This window comes from Boleophthalmus pectinirostris, unplaced genomic scaffold (genome assembly GCF_026225935.1).
Source record: "Boleophthalmus pectinirostris isolate CB_2022bp ecotype Guang Dong unplaced genomic scaffold, ASM2622593v1 HiC_scaffold_14, whole genome shotgun sequence".
Lineage (NCBI taxonomy): Eukaryota > Metazoa > Chordata > Actinopteri > Gobiiformes > Gobiidae > Boleophthalmus > Boleophthalmus pectinirostris.
The window spans coordinates 28,713,666-28,734,987 of record NW_026571047.1 but is presented as its reverse complement, the minus strand read 5'-3'; the positions used below and the strand labels follow the sequence as shown (position 1 = coordinate 28,734,987).

The window sequence follows — 21,322 nt, the reverse complement described above, 5'->3', positions numbered from 1 at the left end:
ATGAAACTGTTGACCTTTTTTCTGTACCATTTTTGGTTCTAAAGTTACATACGTTTTAAACAGACCATGTATGAAACATGACAAGACCTGCAAATCATGTAAATAAATGGATGTATTTCATCATATCTTGTATTATTTGATCTTTGAACTGTTGATGAAGGTACATGATTTTTTTTTTTTTATGTATTTAAAATTAAAAAAAATTTGCTTAGAAGGACTGACATATTTTATAGAAATAGTTTCCTTTCATTCTGAAGTAATATTAAAATATTCAGAAGAAAAAAGCGACAAATTATGCAAAATCCTGCACCTTCTACTTGTTTGCACAATTTTCCCTCCGTTACTTTTCCCTCCGTTACCATGACCTTTCTTAATAAAAAATCTCATAACTCAAAAAGTAAGAGGTTTTTCAACCTAATCTTGTACCATATGGTAGAAAACTATAACTATATGTAAGTGAGAACCAAGCTAGTTATCACTGTTTGTATTTATTGCCCAAAAAGTGCTGCATATTTCATTCCCTCTGTTACTGACATGAGTTTTTAAATTTTTTGTCAACAACTTGAAAGAATATCACAGGTTTAACTTGACCCTGTTGGAGTGTAACTCTTTCCTACATTCTGATACTTTACTTATTTCAATAGTCCCTCTAGTTTCTGAATAAGAGACATTTGAATGTAAAAAATCTGCCCCGTTTCCCTCCGTTACCACTTGACCGGACCCACATACGCAACGCGACTGTCAACACAAACGAGCTCTGCTCTCAGCCCATTGATGACCAACATGTGTCAGTATACAGTTTTTTCCGGGCTATTAGACGCGCTCTTAAGCCTCTAACCCCATCAAAAAACGACTGTGCGCCGCGCAAGCCAGAGCACCTTATACACGAATCCACTCGGGTGTCCCAGTACGACTTCAGTAAACTACAAAGCCGCACCACCCGCAGAACACACAAACACACACGGAGCAGACAGCGACCGCACAGCGAAACACACCCACAGACACACTCATCACTCCACGCCAACGAGGAACGAACCGAAAAAGCGAGCGCAATGTGCCACTTCTAGACACGACTGAACAACTGAGTCACTGCGAACACGCCGACAATCCAGCGATCCCAGACAACACCTCCCTACACGCCACAACTGAACAAAGCCCAGAGTCACCGTGAACGACACAAACAAACAAAACCACTCACCCATCACACTGTTGTGTTTCCTTTAAAGTCTGATGCGGTTTATTTGCGAAAAAAGGTCGAAAACAGACCATTTAATGACAGTGCTCCTTATAATCCAGAGCGACTAATAGCCTGAAAATATGGTAGTCACATTTGTGTTTATTCATTTTCTTTGTGTGAAAAATTGCAGGTAGAATCCATGGCTTCCAAGTTTATTTGGTCGAATAAGTTTCACAGCTCATCCAAGCTGCTTCTTCAGTCCTGGTCAGAATGTTGGTGGACACTTCCTTATATCTGTCTGCAGGGAGGAGCTAAAGAAGCAGTTTGGTTGAGCTGCAAAACATATTCGACCAAATAAACTTTGTCCAGTTGACAAATAGAATTTCTCCTTTGTCATTTTCTTTGTGTTTTGATCATTTTTATCAAGCAGCTTATCTGTATATTACCTAAACAAGTGACAATTTAAGCCTCTTTTTACTGTTGGCAGGGATCAAATTTGTCAAAAAATAGGGACACGTGGAACATGTCTTATATAAAACTGGGACAAATCACTGGTTTTGGATAAATCTGCTGGGACAGGAGACACAGGGCTCAAACTTGTGATTGTCCCGGGGAAATAGGGACATCTGGCCACCCCTCGTTTCCTCATCAAAAATCATAACAGAATTACATTTTACATGGGAATTATCATAAGTAATGATATCACATCAACTCAAATCATTTATAGACCACAGTAACAAGTCAAATATCAGATATGACTACAGGCTGATCCCGTTCTAGTCATATTTTACCTGTATGTGTATTCCAGTTCTTGTAAACAGGAGATGCTCTGTCTGCTTCTGGGCCGCGCCGTTTGTCTCTGAGACGATTTCAGACTTGAGCCGATCTTCAGGTCCTCCACCTGCTTCTGTAGCTCCTCCACCTGAGTCTGCAGCGCCTCCACCGTCTCCGTCAGTCTGCGGACAATACAGAAATACAAACAAACTCAAGAGAATGTGGTTTATTACGGATGCTAATCAGAAATCGTTTTTGTGGGGGTTTTTTCCCCTCTTTTCATGACTAAAGATGAAGGAAACAAATTCATAATCCTAAATTCAAGATTGTAAAATGGACTTCCCAGCTCTCTAAATCTTATACTTGGGCCCAGTACATAACATTATATAACATTATAAATGACCCAATTAGGGGTGTCAAATTATCGCGTTAATTGCGATTAATTAATTACAGTCATATTTACCGCGTTATGTTTTTTAATCGCGTTAATCTCATTTTTAATCTCTAACTTTACTGTTTCTGTATGCGAGTTGCTTTATTATAAAACCTGTTTTTATGTGTTGTTGGACAACAACACACACAAAAAAACACATTTATAAATTTTTTTATTTCGGTAATTCCACTCATTGCCGAAACCCACACAAAACGTGCGCAGTAAGAGCGATGTAAACGTTATGTAACGTTGGCGGCGTCAGTCACAATGACGAGGTGGAAGAGCCAGTAGAACAGAGGCAGCAGTGCACAGGTAAAAACACATTCGTGTCTTGGAAATTATTCTCCCGACGTGAAATATAAAAGAAAATAATAAATATAATATCGCCTACAACTTAAATGTCACTGGTGAAAACAACCTGCATAGACTCATGATGTCTGCACTACTGTCCTATAGTGACCTGCCACTGAGGGGACACGCACACAAACACACACAAACACACACAAACAACAAAACACAAAACACAAACACACACAAACAAACACACACACACAAACAAACACACACCTTCATCATCGTCATTAACCTGAGAAGCGCGGACCACGTTTCCTTCTGTAGTTACTGCGTGGACACCGACGTGCTTCCGTGCGCCGCGTGTGGATCGTGTTTCTCGCGTACGCGGCATAAACCGAGCTTCCTCCTGTGCGCCTCTAAACCAGAACTAACACCAAGACTAAAACCAGGACTAATCCAGTCCAGACTAAACCAGTCTAAACCAGACTAAACCAACTAAACAGGTAAAAACTAAACCAGGACTAAACCAGAACTAAAACAGAACTAAAATCAGAACTAAAACCAGGACTAAACCAGGACTAAACCAGGACTAAACCAGGACTAAAACAGAACTAAAACCAGAACTAAAACCAGAACTAAAACCAAGTCTAAACCAGGTCTAAACCAGGATAACCAGAACTAACACCAGAACTAAACCAGGATTAATCCATTCCAGGACTAAACTAGGACTAAACCAGGACTAAACCAGAACTAAAACCAGAACTAAAACCAGAAAAAACCAAGTTAAACCAGGTCTAAACCAGGACTAAACCAGAACTAACACCAGAACTAAAACCAGGATTAATCCATTCCAGGACTAAACTAGGACTAAAGTAGGTCTAAACCAGGACTAAACCAGAACTAACACCAGGACTAAACTAGGACTAAAGTAGGACTAAAGCAGGTCTAAACCAGGTCTAAACCAGGACTAAAACCAGTGATTTCATATCTAAAGCAATTTCTCTATCAATAATATTTTTAATATGGTTAAGGAAAGACTGGACTTTTTATTGTCTTTAAGTCCACAAAAGTTATTATGTTCAGATTTCCTCGTCTTTGCTACTTTACAGCAAACAGTTTCTTATTCATGGAGACTTGGGCTCAACAGCCAATTTGAAGAGATTTGTTAAACAATAAATGACTTTATAAAGTCACTTTTTTAATCTATATGAGTCTTTTGATCTGCCACAATAATGTAATAATGAATTTAAATGAAAATACCTCAAACTGAAGGCTTTTCTCAGCAATTTTTAGGTGAGATTAAAATGAGATTAATTTGATTAATTAATTACAGATCATAATTAATTAATCTCTAAATTTTTTTTATCGCATGACAGCACTAGACCAATACCAACTACTGAAACTTGTTCTAATTCAAGTTTGTTTAGTCTTGGTGCAGCCCTGGTTCACTATCAATATTTCTATAAACTAATAAGACGATAAGACGATCTACATGAAATAAAAACTGTCAGGAGCTTCAAAAAGTCATTTTAAAAGACTTTAAACCTTAACGTTAATAAGGCAAGTTTGTGATCAGCATCATTAGTTTGGAGATTTCTTTTCAAAACAGTGAATCTCCCATTATTATCAAAATAAAATTAAAAGAAAAAATAAACGCAATTTAAACAGTATTCGTAGCTTATCTCTGTTACAGTTATAATGTTATCATGTTATTTAGGGGTGTGCAAAAATATTGAAATATCGACATATCGTATCGTTTAATGTGATGATACAGTATTGATATCGTGGGCTGCTGTATCGATATATCGTCAAGAGTATTTTTTGTTATATTTTACTGAATTATGTTGTTACAGCGCTACAGTTTTGTTGCTTGTTTAGCGGAAGAAAACTTGTTTATGTGACACATTTGACATTTTCACTGTTTTGATGATTAAAATGTTTGTGTTTCATATGAACTTCGCACAAGAAGTGGTTTAACAAAGACTTTTAGTGTCACAGCCATGATTTAGCCTTTATTTTTTACTGAACTGTATGGAATCGATTTGAAATATATCGTATCGAATAGAAAACGCACTGTATCGAGGTATGTATCGTATCGGCAACTTTTAACTCTTTCCCCCCTGGACGCCTACTAGGAACAACCCATACATATATCACTAGGGCTACACCCATAGAGCATAACTGCATAAAAGAAAACAGACTTCCACGAGTGATTATAAATGATTTTTACACTCATGAACTTAATTGTAACACAGACATATTTGTATCTCTGGAAACCTCAGACTCAGAACTATTCATTTATGGATGTTTAAATGTGATTCAACTCATTTATAGGTGTATAACAGCTCACTGAAAATGAGAGTTTACCTGGTCAGGTGCAAACTCGAAAACAAAAAACTACATTCAGCATCTGATATATACATGTTCTGAGTACTATATTCATAAAAATATATATATATGTATACTTTGTCAAAGTATTTAAACAGATTTATCACCAGATACAGTACAGCCAAGTGTGCACCTGTTTTTACCTGTTGTTCACCTGTGTGCACCCAATTCATTTTTTTCCATTTAACTTATTCAACTCATTTAGCTTATTCAACTTATTTAGCTTAATAATATTATAATAATAATAATAAAACTCTCTTCCCCGTCAGTGTGTGTCCAGTATTTGTCATCTTGGTTACTTTCTCATGTGCAGAGCTCCACATAAGCGTTTTTTCTGTAGCGATTCTGTTATACATCGCATCTTGGAAAAAAAGACTGAAATATTTTAAAGGACTCGCCTGGGCAACATCCAGATTTCAGGGCAATTTTGGTTCATAATCGAGTATAAAGCTCAGATAGTTTGTTTGGACATCGCAGGACTCCACACAGACGCATCATGACATTCTCACCTTCCCCCGAAAGTCCGTCGCTATCGCTGTTTTCCACTTTATAATCAACTTCAACATCATCACTTTGAAATCTATAAAAGTCACTTTCTCTAAACTTATCCATAAAATACGTCCGCTCCTCATTATTTCTAAAACTGTGCGCCGCAGCGCCGCAATCTTTCCATTGCACGTGTTTCGTGTTGTGTTTTTTCCGGAAGCTACCATCGTCACTATTTCGATTAAGTTCGGAAAAAATCGGCGAAAACATATCCTTGAATCCTATTGGTCAGTCTACTGTCGGTTGTAGTGGCCCCGACCGATCACAGTCTCTGTTTAAATGTGAAAAACCGAGCCATTTCTAAAAGTCGTCAAATCTCGTCTTTAGTGAAACGGCGGAGGTGTCAAAAGTCGTCATTAAGGAAACAGGGGGGGTCGTCAAATGTCGTCTTCATGGGGGAAAGAGTTAAACCGTATACTGACCCCTCTATCTTGTTCTGGGCACTGCGGTTTTCAGAGTTCAGTTTGAGGTTGTTTTGTTCCAGGTCTCGGGCCGAAGAGTCCAGCTGCTCGTAAACTTTGGCGTGTTGGTCGTTCACTTGTCTGAGGAGCTCCACCTGCTTCGTCAGGTACTGAACAGAGACACAGAGAGAGACTACGTGAGACAGAAGAACATCAAAACACCATGGAGTTTATGTATGTGCGCAGAAGGGACATTTTGGAACTACTGAGTTATGAGATAGATTATAGGATCCTTCTTCGTAAGTTTTGTATTCTGTCTGTTGTATCGTATAGTACTGTATTGTGTATTACTCTCTCTAAAACCTTCAAATCAGAAATCTAGGGGTAATAATGGACTCAGACTTGAACTTTAACAGCCACATCAAATCAATAACATCTGCAGCCTTTTTACCATCTAAAAAACATAGCGAAAATCAAAGGTTTACTGTCTAAATCAGACTTGGAGAAACTTATCCATGCGTTTGTCTCCAGTAGGTTAGATACTGTAATGTTCTGCTCACTGGTCTCTCCAAACGAGCTGTGAGATGCTGCAGAACATCCAGAACGCTGCAGCTCAGGTCCTGACTCGAACTAGGAAGTACGAGCACATAAGTCCTGTGCTCAGGTCTCTGCTCTGGCTCCTGTGGCTCAGAGATTTTAAAGCAGCTCTGCTTGTACAAGTGTCTCCATGGCCGAGCACCAAAGTCCATCTGTGACATGTTAGTGTCATATGAACATCTCACACTCTGAGGAGCTCAGGGACCGGCCTCCTGCTGGTGCCCAGAGTCACGACTAAACAAGGGGAGTCAGAGTTTCAGGTTCATGCAGCTAAAACCTGGAACAGTCTGAACATGTGAGACAGACTCTTCTGTGACGTTGTTTAAATCCAGACTCAAAACATTTCTGTTTGACTGTGCAAATAACTGAAAGGTTTTCATTCCGCACTCTTCTCTCCAATTTATGTCTCTCTTTTTTTAAAAATTTTAATCTTCATGATTATTTATGTTTTTATTTGTTTTTTATTATGATTTTAATGTATTTCTTATTCTGTAAAGCACTTTGAATTACTTTGTGTATGAATTGTGCTATACAAATAAACTTGCCTTGCCTACTAATAGGGATGTAACAATAACCGAAATATCGTGATATCGTATCGTCAAAGTTCTCACAATAATATCGTGGACCATCACAATATATCGAATTACAAGTCTCTTTGTTTAAATTAAGAGTTATGGTGCAGCAATAGCTAAAAAAAGACAGAAGGAACTACATAGACCATGATCCTTTGCTCCATTTCAGCACAGATTACAAGAAGAAATAACAGTTCTGAGCACTTTTACGTCTTAGTTCTTTGGATTAAGTCTTGTCAAGGCATTTTAAGAGGAAAAAGTCGCATATTAACAGTTTTAGCTGTTGAACCTCCACAAAATATCGCAATAAATATCGTGAAAATATCGTTCTGAGAGATTTGGATATTGTTACATCCCTAATCGTGAGCCTCCCCACCATATCGTGAGCTTTCCCACGATATCGCAATAAATATCGTACTGTGAGGTTCATACTGTGACGATATCGTATCGTGAGACTTGGATATCGTTACACCTTTACCAAAACACCAAAACAAGGACGTAAAATGTAAACTGTAAAGAATAGGGCTGGGTATCATTAAGAAGTTACTGATACGATTCACATCTCGATACAGTGCACTTTCGATTCGATACGATATATTTCAAATTGATTCGATACGGTTCAATAAAAGACAAAGGCTAAATCATGACTGTGATACTAAAAGTCTTTGTTAAACCACTTCTTATGCAAAGTTCACATGACGCACAAACATTTTAATCATCTAAATATCGCAATAAATATCGTACCGTGAGGTTTATACCGTGACAATATCGTATCGTGAGAGTTGGATATCGTTACACCCCTAATTACTAATATTTTGTGTTTTTTGTGACAATCAGACTAGATTTACAATTTTCTCCATGCGTTTCATAACATTGTTTCAGAGTGTCTGTCCACTAATCCGAAGGCTGGCAGTTCAAATCCCACTCTCAACATAAACATTATCGGTAGAGATGAAGGCTGTTGTTGTGTCCTCGGGCAAGGCACCTCACCCCTGTTGTCTGTGTACACTGGTGGGGGAAGGGTTCCTCGATCTTTCCTGTAAAGCTCTTTGAAAGTAGAAAAGCACAACAATGTGCTGGAATTGAATAACAATCGGAAGAGGAGCTGGTGCAATTATCAAATCGCAAAGGCTGTAATTATTTATACAATAGAATATATCTACAAAAGAACTAAATATCCTGTCTTTTGTATAGAAAGAATCTAGTTTAGACCTTTACAAACATGTTATGAAGTGCATGGGATCCTTGTTTATCAGTTCATATGTCAGTCTTCTCTCAAATGTTAAATTGGATGGTTGGAATTTTTTGTTTTTTGTTTTTTGTTTCAAGTTGTCAATGATAGATTATAGAGATGCAGTAGCCTTGTAATTATGATGACCAAAAAAAAGAGAATAATTCATCAACTCTGGACGTGGTGGGGCTAAACATTGCCAATAGATAACGAACTGCCTCGTTATCTGTTAGCTGAAGGCTGTCAATCAAACTCCCTACGTTTCTAGTGTAACTGACTTGCCTGCGCTGCCATTATGTGGTTTACTTACGCCTGTCACGCAGTCCACAGACGCAAGACGACGCTGTTTACTCCACCAACGCAACAGTTTTAGCGGCTTTTTTTTGACTATATCTTTAGTTCGCAAAGTTGTTGCAATGGCGACAAGAATAGTTCGCCGCAAAAGAAATGGTGCGACTTGAATTAGAATCTGCATGTTTATCAGTTCATGTTATGAAGTCTCAGTCAATCAGTCAATCAGTCTTCTCTCAAATGTTAATGCTCCTGGAGTTGTTTACAGTGTGAACTCTGGACAGAATCCTACTTTTTAAAGGTCCTATATTACACAAAATGGACTCTTGTGAGACTTAAGCCATGTTATAATGTTGTTACCTCCTCAAAAACATGAAAACGTGAAAAAAAAAATGCATAGCACACTCAGATGGCCGATGTCCAAAAGCTTTTTAAAAATGTTTAAATAACATTTCGGCAAAAAAAAAAAAACACAGTGTACACTATGCATTTTTTCACTTTTATTTTGCTGTTTCTTACATTTGTACTGCTACAAGAACTTTGGTGCGTGTTTTCTGTTTCATATTATTCAACCTCTTCAAAAATGAGAGGTGGGGACTTGCAAGTTTTTAATAGTTTATTCATTTATCACAAGAATAGACCATATATATGATTTTTAATACATTTTTTTTATTTTTTTATATACAGTTTATGGCAGAGGTTGGGACTTGAAAGTCGTGATTTGGACTCGAGTCAAACTTGAGTCACTATTTTTAGGACTTGAGACTTGACTTGATAAAATGGACAAAAATTTGGGACTTGACTTGGATTTGAAGGTCAGTGACTTGGGACTTGATACGGACTTGAGGCCTGTGACTTGAGAAGGCTTAAGAAACACTTTTAAATCTGAATTCTTTCTATTCTGAACGTAATGATTCACACTAAGATCTTGTCAAGACATTTAAAAAGGAAAAATGTACATTTCTCTCTTCTCTTCAACTCTTCTATACTCTGTAGATACTCATATATAAATATACTGTGATTTTTAAAGTACAATAGTTTAAAATTCATATAAATTGCAATAATCTAAGCTATATTTGGTACTTTTTTGGTTTAAAGACTTGAAATGACTTGAAGCTCAAAGCAGACGACTTGGACTTGACTTGGACTTATGGATCAGTGACTCGAGACTCGACTTGGACTTGCCTGTATTTGACTTGGGACTTGACTCGGACTTGAGGTCAAAGACTTGAGACTTACTTGAGACTTGCAAAACAACGACTTGGTCCCACCTCTGTCAAAAACAAACAGACCAGGAATTGTGTTTTGTTTGTTTTTTTTGTTTCATTCGCACACGTTTGAGTAACACTTTATTATTAATTAGCTCAAAATGCTCTGGTCCACCTTGTGATGTCACGAAGTGGTAGTTTTCAAGCTACGTTTTACTTTTAGTTTAGTAGAAATTGATCGATTCCAGGACTGAATCTGATCTTTCAAGTGATTCTAGTGAAAGTGTATGGAGTTTAAAAACACATTGGAGCACTTCTTGTATTACTGCATGACATCACAAGGTGGAATAGAGTGTTTTATGTTTGAGAGAAGAAGAATTCTCAGCCTAAATATGCAGGGTTTGTGTCTTAAACATGTGTGAATGAACCAAAACACAACTCCAGATCTGTTTATGATGAGGAAGCAACTTTATAATATAGATCTGAAAATAGCGTAATAAAAATAAAACCTTTAAAAAGCTCCACATATTATAATATTACAGCTGAAATATTAGACAGTTTATATTATTTTTATACATGTTACACCTGTACACTGCTCTAATTTACTTTAACGCAGTCACCTGAGTTCGTATGTTTCCTAGTTACATCCCCGTGTCTCTGAAGACTCTCCTGTTTATTGTTTATGTACATTTTCTTTAGGGACTTTTTATCTTATCACCTGCAGAAACTAGGACACTTTGAACCGCCAGACAAGAAACACACACAACAAGGATTACTGCAAAGAGTTATCTCAACACGGGCGAGAAAAAAGTCATGTTTGAAAGCAAGAAAATTATGTCTGACAATTTGGTTATAGTCCTGATTTGAGTTTTTATGGTGCATTGTGTAACTTTTCTGGTGTTTCTGAGATGTTATTGCTTTGTCTGGAATAGGGATGGGCAGGATTAATCGATTAATCGATAATTGATCATTAAGAATTTCATCGATTACGTTAATTTTAATGGACAAACTGAATGTAGGTTGCTGTGTGTAGCCTGACCAAACAGGTCCGTACATGTCGCTCTCTGCACTCAGAAGGAGCGAGACACAAACACAAACAGTCGGTCAGTCTGCAACGTACCGAAGCACAAATGTGTATTTAACGATGATTTGTACAAGAAAATCCACGCTTTCCGTTGCGTTCGGGACAAGTGTGAGTCCATGTGCACAGTGTATAAAGCAGCACATATGTTTCGGTGTCCAGTGGGAAAAGTTTTACCAGGTGAGAGTCGCGCAATGTCGATGACGAGTCCCCACCTCCCTCCCCCCGTACGCTGTCCTGGTTTTGACAAACGCAAATCTGGTCACACTAACCTGTATTCCACTGGGTCATGTCTTTTAATCCTGACAGAAATTGAACCGTATCAGCGACACAAGAGCTGTAGTTTTTATCTTCACTTAGTTTATGCAAATTAGCGATGCGGTTTTAAGTTTCGTTTCTGTGAGAGTTGCACAAAACTGAATTAAACACATTATAATGTCAAACGGCTGATGTGGCTCTAGAGTCGTTACGGTTTATATGTCGTAAAGTTGAATTTATTTATGCAGATTAGTAGTGCAGATAGTAATAATAATGATGATCATTTTAATATAAAAACGTTCATGATTAATCGATAATCCATCGTTAATTCTTCCGACGATCGATTAAGAAAATTTCATCGAATGCCCATCCCTAGTCTGGAATGTTACACAGTACGGCATTAAACCTTTCTCTCTTCATGGAGACCAAACCGGACCAAGTTACAGGTCAGATCTGTGGAGAGGCGACCCCGCTCACAGTCACAGTGCATGTTTTTCAAGGTAGTTTTGGCTATAGAAACAACTGTAACTGAATAAATGTAAAGTAGAGCTGTTTAATGTCACACTGTGGAACATTCCAGACAGAGTAAGGACATATCCATAGAAACAAGCAGGTGATGGACCCTACACCAGAAAAGTTACAAGGTGCACCTTTAACACAGGCTAGAAAAAGCAATGTTTGATAACAAAACATTTCCATACATAATTTTCTTGCTATCAAACATTTCTTTTTCTAGCCTGCGTTAAGGATAGAAAATATAAACTGTAAAGAATAATTTTTGGTTATTTCAACATAATAATTTTAAAATGAAACAATAAAAAAATAAAATAAAATAAATAAATAAATATAAATGAATAAAGGAATACATGAATAAATGCGTAAATTAATAAATAAATAAATAAAATGAAACCATTAAAACTAAAAATAAAACTGAAATCTATTTTGGAAGGACGATAAAAAAAAATTCCCATACATAATTTTTTTGCTATCGTCCTTCCTTCTAAAATGGATTTCAGTTTTATTTTTTGTTTTAATGGTTTTATTTTATTTATTTACAAATGTATTCATGTATTTATTTATTCATTTATGCATTTATTTTTATTGTTTCATTTAAAAATTATTATGTTGAAAGAACCAAAAAATTATTCTTTACAGTTTATATTTTCTGTCCTTAACACAGGCTAGAAAAAGCAATGTTTGACAGCAAAAAAAAAATATGTATGGGAATTTTTTATTATAATATTGTAACAAATTGTATTTATGTATTTTGCATTTATTATTTTATTTTTATTTATTTATTTTGATTATTTTTTATTATTACATTTTAAAATGATTATGTTGAAATAATAAAAAAATTATTCTTTACAGTTAATATTTTCTGTTGTTTTATTTTTTATTTTATTTTATTTTTTTATCATAGTCATCCATACTGTAAACAACTCCAGAAGCATCCAGGAACATTTGATATAAGACTTATAAACTAATAAACTTTGTAGGGTTTGCAGGTTTTTCACAGAATAAGACTTTGTGGAGATAAACAGGGACATTTCATTCTCAAAGAGGATATTAAATTACCTTAATAATTACGGTTTTAGTGATACAATGATTAAGACGAACGATGAATGATTCGATTAACTCATACAAAATACCAAAACATTACATTACGTGGGACCTGGTGTATTCAGAGTTCATGAACCTGACACGAATCAAGTCTTTGAGGAGATTAATCCAAGAGAAGATTTACGCTGCCTCCAGTCTGACCCCACTTAAGTGAATTAAACCGGGCTACAAACACGAAGCTCTGCACAAACAACACAAGACGATAGATAATAATTATTTTTATCTGTGTTCATGAAAACGAGCAGGTGACGCAATCAGGCCAAGTTACAGGTCACGTCTGTGGAGAGGAAACCCCCCTCACAGTAAGAAAACGTGTGTGGAAGGGATTTTTTTTTTAGCAAAATGAACACCAGGAAATTCACCAGGTCTAAACCAGGTCTAAACCAGGTCTAAACCAAGACTAAACCAAGACTAAAACCAGGACTAAACCAGGACTAAACCAAGACTAAACCAAGACTAAACCAAGACTAAACCAAGACTAAATCAGGTCTAAACCAAAGACTAAATCAGGTCTAAACCAAGACTAAACCAAGTCTAAACCAAGACTAAACCAAGTCTAAACCCAAGACTAAACCAGGTCTAAACCAAGACTAAAACCAGGACTAAACCAAGACTAAACCAGGACTAAACCAGGTCTAAACCAAGACTAAACCAAGTCTAAACCAGACTAAACCAAGTCTAAACAAAGACTAAACCAGTCTAAACCAAGACTAAACCAGGTCTAAACCAAGACTAAACCAGGACTAAACCAAGACTAAACCAGGACTAAACCAAGTCTAAATCAAGACTAAATCAAGTCTAAACCAGGTCTAAACTAGAATTAAACCAGGTCTAAACCAGGTCTAAACTAGAACTAAACCAGGACTAAACCAGGTCTAAACCAGGTCTAAACCAGAACTAAATCAGGACTAAACCAGGTCTAAACCAAGTCTAAACCAAGACTAAATCAGGTCTAAACCAGGTCTAAACTAGAACTAAACCAGGTCTAAACTAGAACTAAACCAGGTCTAAACTAGAACTAAACCAGGTCTAAACCAGGTCTAAACCAGGTCTAAACCAGGTCTAGTTGCTCCTGGGTTTAGTCTCATTTTAGTCTTGGTTTAGTCCTCATAGTCTCTCCTCTACCTCCTGCAGTTGCTCCTGGTTTAGTCCTGGTTTAGTCCTGGTTTAGTCCTGGTTTAGTCCTTGTTTAGTCCTTGTTTAGTCCAGGTTTAGTCCAGGTTTAGTCCAGGTTTAGTCCTGGTTTAGTCCTCATAGTCTCACCTCTATCTCTTGCAGTTGCTCCTGGTTTAGTCCTGGTTTAGTCCTGGTTTAGTCCTGGTTTAGTCCTGGTTTAGTCCTGGTTTAGTCCTGGTTTAGTCCTGGTTTAGTCCTCATAGTCTCACCTCTATCTCTTGCAGTTGCTCCTGGTTTGGTCCTGGTTTAGTCCTGGTTTAGTCCTGGTTTAGTCCTGGTTTAGTCCTGGTTTAGTCCTGGTGTAGTCCTGGTTAGTCCTGGTTTAGTCCTGGTGTAATCCTGGTTTCGTCCTGGTTTAGTCCTGGTTTAGTCCTCGTGTAGTCCTGGTTTAGTCCTGGTGTAATCCTGGTTTGGTCCTGGTTTAGTCCTGGTTTAGTCCTGGTGTAGTCCTCATAGTCTCACCTCTATCTCTTGCAGTTGCTCCTGCAGTTGCTCCTGGTGTAATCCTGGTTTGGTCCTGGTGTAATCCTGGTTGGTCCTGGTTTGGTCCTGGTTTGGTCCTGGTTTGGTCCTGGTTTAGTCCTGGTTTAGTCCTGGTGTAGTCCTCATAGTCTCACCTCTATCTCCTGCAGTTGCTCCTGGTTGGTGGAGTACATCTGCCCCAGCCCCTGCTCCAGCTCTCTGTTCCTCTCGAGGAGACTCTTCCCCAACTCGGCGGCCAGCTGCAGATCTGTGGGCCAAACCAACACTCCTTCACCACTCGTTTTAACTTCATCCACACATCCATCCATCTCTCTAACTCTTATCGAAAAAAACAAACAACTCGGAGAGAAGGAGGTGTGCTAAGAAGATCCGAGCCTCTTTGAGTAAGCCTCCTGTGATCTGGCCCTGCTCCAGTCCCTCTGCTTTTACCTGGAGAGTGGAAACAGATACGTCTGATCTGAAGTACTGTAATGAATCCAGAACAGTGGGATTGGTCAAATATAGTGAAATATCTGGTAGACTGTGTTCCCGTACGGTATAAGAAAGACTAAGGCTATGTTCAGACTGCAGGGCTTAACGCTAAATTCCGATTTTTTAGTGAAATCCGATGTTTTTGCGAGGTCGTTCACATTTCCAATTAAATGCAATACAAATACAAATACTTGTATGCGACTCCAGTGTGAACAGTAAACGGCCTGAAAGTGTCCCGCATGTGACACTGGAGACACGGCGACGTCAACCGCAGCGAGCGTCTCTGTGTTTACGGAAGTTGTCCAAACATGGACGCGAGCACTGAGGACCTGGAGATTTTAAAGTTCCTCTCGTACCGGAGCCAGAACATGAACAACTTACTTGTTTTAAGGAGATTGAGAAGGAGAAGGACGGTTTTTGGTCGTGGTGTTTTGTGGGGCAGCGGCAGCGACGTCCGTTGAAAGGAACGTGTGGATGCGGAGACGGAGCCAAGAGTGGAGATGTGCTTCACTTCAGTGACACGATGTTACATACTGAAGCTTTAATCATGTGTATTTTGTTTTTGTTTTCGTTTCAGGTTTAATTTAAACGTGGTCTTGTTTAGTCTTTTCTCTTTAACCTGATAGACCCTGATAGGAGATCTAATTTAGACGTGGTTTAGATCTCGTTTTTAGTTCTGGTTTAGTCCTAGTTTAGACCAGGTTTAGCCCTGGTTTAGTACTGGTTTAGACCTGATTTAATTCAATCTTGGTTTAGTCTTGCTTAGCCTTTTCTCATTAACCTGACAGACCTTGGTTAGAGACCCAGTTTAGACCTGGTTTAGTTCTCATTTTTGGTCCTGGTTTTGTCTTGGTTTAGTCCAAGTTTAGACCTTTAATTCAAACTTGGTTTAGTCTTGTTTAGTCTTTTCTCATTAACCTGATAGACCTTGGTTAGAGACCTAGTTTAGACTTGGTTTAGTTCTCGTTTTTGGTCCTGGTTTAGTCCTGGTATAGTCCTAATTTAGACCAAGTATAGACCTGGTTCAGCCCATGGTTTAGTCTTGTTTATCCTTTTCTTGTAAACCTGATTACAGACCTTGTTTAGACCCAGTTTAGACTTCCTAGTTTAGTCCTAGTTTAGTCCTGGTTTAGTCCCGGTTTAGTCCTTGTTTAGACCAGACTTAAACCAGGTCTAAACTTGAACTAAACCAGTTCATTAACAATTTTCGCCGACTTCAGTGCAGAATAGTGACGTTTGTGTCTTGTTGATAACGTGTAGGTGGATGAATGCGCTTTGTCCGTTCACACTGAAGTCACATGTCAAAAGATCAGATATGTATCAGTTTCAGGAGCACATATCCAAGTGTCCTGGGTCACATTTGAAAAAAATCGGATCTTTTGTCGTTCAGACTGTCATTAAAAGATCAGATACAGGAACATAGAGGCCAAAAAATCGGATTTGGGTCACTTCAGGCTGCAGTCTGAACGCAGCCTAATACATGTTTTCAATGACGTAGAACAGTAAAGCTGCAAGAGAGATCACGATTAGAGTCTCTATTATCCTCAGTCATTCCGCGCCAAATCTCCAAAAAGAAGGTGACTTTTAAAATGTATTCCCCTACAGATTACAGATTACATACAACAGAATGTAGTTTGTAACGGAATCCATTAAATTACTTAAGGTGAGTAACGTAATCTGAATACTTTGGATTAGTTGATTTGCTGTAGAGAAGCAAAGATGAGGAAATCGTGACATAAGATGTTTTGTCTGCTAAAAGAAAATAAAAAGCCCAGACTTTACTTAACCAAATTAAAAATAGTATTGATAGAAGAAGAGGAGACATGGTCCTCACGGCATGATTTAGTCCTGTTCAATCCTGTTTGAGACATAGTTTAGACCTGGTCTTAGTCCTGGTTTGGTCTTGGTTTAGTCTTGGTTTAGACGTGGTTTAGTCTTGGTTTAGTCCTTGTTTAGATTTGGGTTTAGACTTAGGTTTTAGACCTGGTTTTAGTCCTGGTTTATTCCTTATTTAGACCTGGTTTAGACCTGGTTTGGACCTAGTTTAGACCTGGTTTGGACCTAGTTTAGACCTGGTTTGACCTAGTTTAGACCTGGTTTAGACCTGGTTTAGACCTGGTTTAGACCTGGTTTAGACCTGGTTTTAGTCCTGGTTTATTCCTAATTTAGACCTGGTTTAGACCTGGTTTTAGTCCTGGTTTATTCCTAATTTAGACCTGGTTTAGACCTGGTTTTAGTCCTGGTTTATTCCTAGTTTAGACCTGGTTTAGACCTGGTTTAGACCGGGTTTAGACCGGGTTTAGACCGGGTTTAGACCGGGTTTAGACCTGGTTTAGACCTGGTTTTAGTCCTGGTTTATTCCTAGTTTAGACCTGGTTTAGACCTGGTTTAGACCGGGTTTAGACCGGGTTTAGACCGGGTTTTAGACCGGGTTTTAGACCGGGTTTTAGACCGGGTTTTAGACTTGGTTTTGGACCTGGTTTGGACCTGGTTTGGACCTGGTTTGGACCTGGTTTGGACCTGGGTTTAGACCTGGTTTTAGACCTGATTTAGTGGGGGGGTGGGGGGAATACCTCTGTGTAATCCATTTATTTCAACAAAGTAAGGCAAGGCAAGTTTTTAAATAAATAAATAAATAAATACATTTTAAATAAATAAAAGTCTCTATAGTTTATCTGTACCCGGTGAGCAGCTCTAATACAGATTTGATATGATCTTGCGGGTCAAATATAATTATATCATGGGCGTAGATGCTTTTTTAAAAAAAGCAACTAGAAACGTTTCTCTTTGAACATGTGTTCTCGTCCCGTCAGGTTTAGAGCTGCTATGACTGATTTTATTTTATCATGAATGTTTCCTCTGCTGTTTTTATCTTTTGCTTGTGAAGGATTTTGTGAACTATGTTTGTGAAAAGCGCTAAATAAACTTCACTTACTAGAATCATTTGGATCATTTCAGCCCTGGAACTGCCAACCTCTACTGAACTAAAAGGTCACACGTAGCTGCTAACTTGAAAACTACGTCTACTTCATGACATCACAAGGTGGATTAGAGCGTTATGAGATGTAGTCAGACTAATAATAAAGAGAACAACACACAACTCCAGGATGCGTTTGTGACGAGGAAACATTATAACAGATCAGAAAAAAGAAAAATACGAGCTCTTTAAGCAGAAGTTTACCTCTAGAATCATTTAAAAAACAAGAGAAACTCACTTAATTCTAAACCTCGGCTCAGTCAATGATTCTTCGGTTCAATATTTATCTTTACAACCACAAGTTACACATTTTCTCATTCAAATCCCATCGCAAATATTGTGTCAAAGCATTAAAAAACCTCTAAAACACAAAAACGACTGCATACTAAATACCAAATGATCAAAATTATGTAGATATTTGCATCTTTCTCAACATTAATCTCCATTTCCGTCTTTACACTGCATCATAAAAACTACTGGTAAGCAAATTCCTTTGATTTGTAAAGTCATAAATAAATAAATAAATAAATTGCAGTGAAAGCATGTGGGCAGGAGATCAATAAAGTGAATGTTACTTCAAGGAGACTCTGTATATTTGAGCGTTTTTGTCTGGGTCCATATAATACAGAGAAGGATACGGTAGAGCCAAATTATATCAAAAAAATAAATGTTTTCTCTGTAATTTTAGTATTAAGTCGGGTTTAATTATAGTTTATAGTTGGTCCAGACTGGAGGAGTCAGGTCCAACCCAGGTCTAATGTAAACAAGGACTAATTATGGACCAAAACAGGGGCAAAAAAAACAAACCACAAAACCAGGACTAAACCAAGATTAAAGCAAAACTGATCAAGAAATAAAGAAGCGCTAAAACAGGTCTAAACCAGGACTAATCTAAAACCAAATTAGGTCTAAACCATGACTAAACTAGGACTAAAACAGGACTAAACCAAGATTGATCGAGGGCTTAAAGAAGGGCTAAACCAGAACTAAACCAAGACTAAACCAAGAATAAACCAGAACTAAACCAAGACTAAACCAAGACTAAACCAGTACTAAACAAGGACTAAAACAGACAGGGCTAAACCAGAACTAAGCCAGGACTAAGCCAGGACTAAGACAGGACTAAACCAAGACTAAACCAGAACTAAACCAAGATTGATCGAGGGCTAAAGAAGGTCTAAACCAGGACTAAACCAGGACTAAGCCAGGACTAAAATAGACAGGACTAAAACAGACTGGACTAAACCAGAACTACATCAGGACTAAACCAGGACTAAAACAGAACTAAACCAAGATTGATCGAGGTCTAAAGAAGGTCTAAACCAGGACTAAACCAGGACTAAACCAGGACTAAGCCAGGACTAAGCCAGGACTAAACCAGGACTAAAACAGAACTAAACCAAGATTGATCGAGGTCTAAAGAAGGTCTAAACCAGGACTAAACCAGGACTAAGACAGGACTAAGACAGGACTAAGCCAGGACTAAACCAAGACTAAACCAGAACTAAACCAAGATTGATCGAGGGCTAAAGAAGGTCTAAACCAGGACTAAACCAGGACTAAGCCAGGACTAAAATAGACAGGACTAAAACAGACCGGACTAAACCAGAACTAACCCAGGACTAAGCCAGGACTAAACCAGGACTAACCCAAGACTAAACCAGAACTAAACCAAGATTGATCGAGGGCTAAAGAAGGTCTAAACCAGAACTAAACCAGGACGAAAACAGAACTAAACCAGAATTAAACCTATATTGATCAAGGTCTTAAGAAGGACAAAACCAGAACTAAAGCAGAACTAAACCAGGACTAAACAAAGATGGATTGAGGGGTAAAGAAGGACTAAACCAGGACTAAACCAGAACTAAAACAGAACTAAACCAGGACTAAACCAGAACTAAAACAGGACTAACCCAGGACTAACCCAGGACTAAAACCAAGACTGATCGAGGGCTATGGAAGGGCTAAACCAGGATTAAACCAGAACTAAACCAGGACTAAACAAGGACTAAAACAGGACCAACCCAGGACTAAACCAAGACTGATCGAGGGCTAAGGAAGGGCTAAACCTGGATTAAACCAGAACTAAACCAGGACTAAATCATGATTGATTGAGGGCTAAACCAGGACTAAACCAGGACCAACTAAACCAGGACTAAACCAGGACTAAAACCAGAACTAAACCAGAACTAAAACAGGACTAACCCAGGACTAAAACAAGACTGATCGAGGGCTATGGAAGGGCTAAACCTGGATTAAACCAGAACTAAACCAGGACTAAATCATGATTGATTGAGGGCTAAACCAGGACTAAACCAGGACCAACTAAACCAGGACTAAACTACTACCACTAGTCACCCAGATCTAAACCAGGACTACTCTAGGTCTAAAAACCGGGTCAAAACTCTGACAAACTCAGCATCAAAACAGTTAACATTATGACAGACTCCACGATAAAAAATAAATAAATATAAATTAATAAAAAACGACCTTACCATGCTCCAGGTCCTGCTTGTCAAACCACGGCTCCTCATCCTTAATCTCAAATTCTTCCTCCATAATCATCTCCGCGAGCATCTTCACGAGGCACTTCTTTTACCCAGTCAGAGTTTAATTAAAACAAAAATCATCTAAAGTGAGAATAAATGTGAGGAGTGAATAAAAGCGGCTCTTCTCCTCCTCCGCGTGTGTCTGGAGTCTGGAGTGAGCCGTGTGCGTCCTGCGTGCGTCCCTCCGTGCGTCCTGTGCGTCCTGTGCGCGCGCTCAGACGCTCACGCACGAGCACAACCTGGAGCTGTCACGTCACACTTCCGCTCCGGACCTTCAGAATAAAAGTAAAACAGCGGTAAGTGGGAAAATCGGTTTAGTTTAGTTTAGTTTCGCTTAGTTTAGTTTAATTTAATTTAATTTAGTTTAGTTTAGTTTAGTTTAGTTTAGTTTAGCTAAAGGCTGTGTAAAAGGATATGAATAAGTCTTATAGTAAACACAATACATTTAGCCAACTTCAAGTATTTTAACTAAAGGTGCCATATTATTTTTGTTTTGTTTTTTGTTTGTTTGTTTTTTTCTTGTTTGTTTGTTTTATCTGCTATAATAGGGTGACCAGATGTCCAGATGTTTACCAGGAACAGTCCCAGTTTTGAGTTTGAGTCCCCTGTCCCAGCAAATTTATCCAAAACCACTGATTTGTCCCAGTTTTATACAAGAAATGTCCCAAGTGTCCCTATTTTTGACCAATTTGATCCCTGTCAACAGTAAAGAGAGTCATAAATTGTCATTTGTTTAGGTAAAATACAGGAAAGCTGCTTGAAAATGACCAAAACACAATGAAAATGTGACTATAC

General features: G+C 38.1%; 1 protein-coding gene across 1 annotated transcript in view; it reads right to left on the bottom strand.

Annotated features, from left to right (window-relative positions):
• Positions 1–20,709, bottom strand: part of LOC110163242 (cerebellar degeneration-related protein 2-like) — a 31,401-nt gene extending 10,692 nt beyond the window's left edge. Inside the window, exons 1-4 of the mRNA XM_055150583.1 lie at positions 20,474–20,709; positions 14,665–14,777; positions 6,035–6,183; positions 1,969–2,133 (exon numbers count right to left, since the gene is read on the bottom strand). Coding sequence (XP_055006558.1) covers positions 1,969–2,133; positions 6,035–6,183; positions 14,665–14,777; positions 20,474–20,555 — 509 coding nt within the window. The 5' untranslated portion in view covers positions 20,556–20,709. The remainder of the gene's footprint in view (positions 1–1,968; positions 2,134–6,034; positions 6,184–14,664; positions 14,778–20,473) is intronic.
• Between the last annotated feature and the right edge of the window lie 613 nt (positions 20,710–21,322).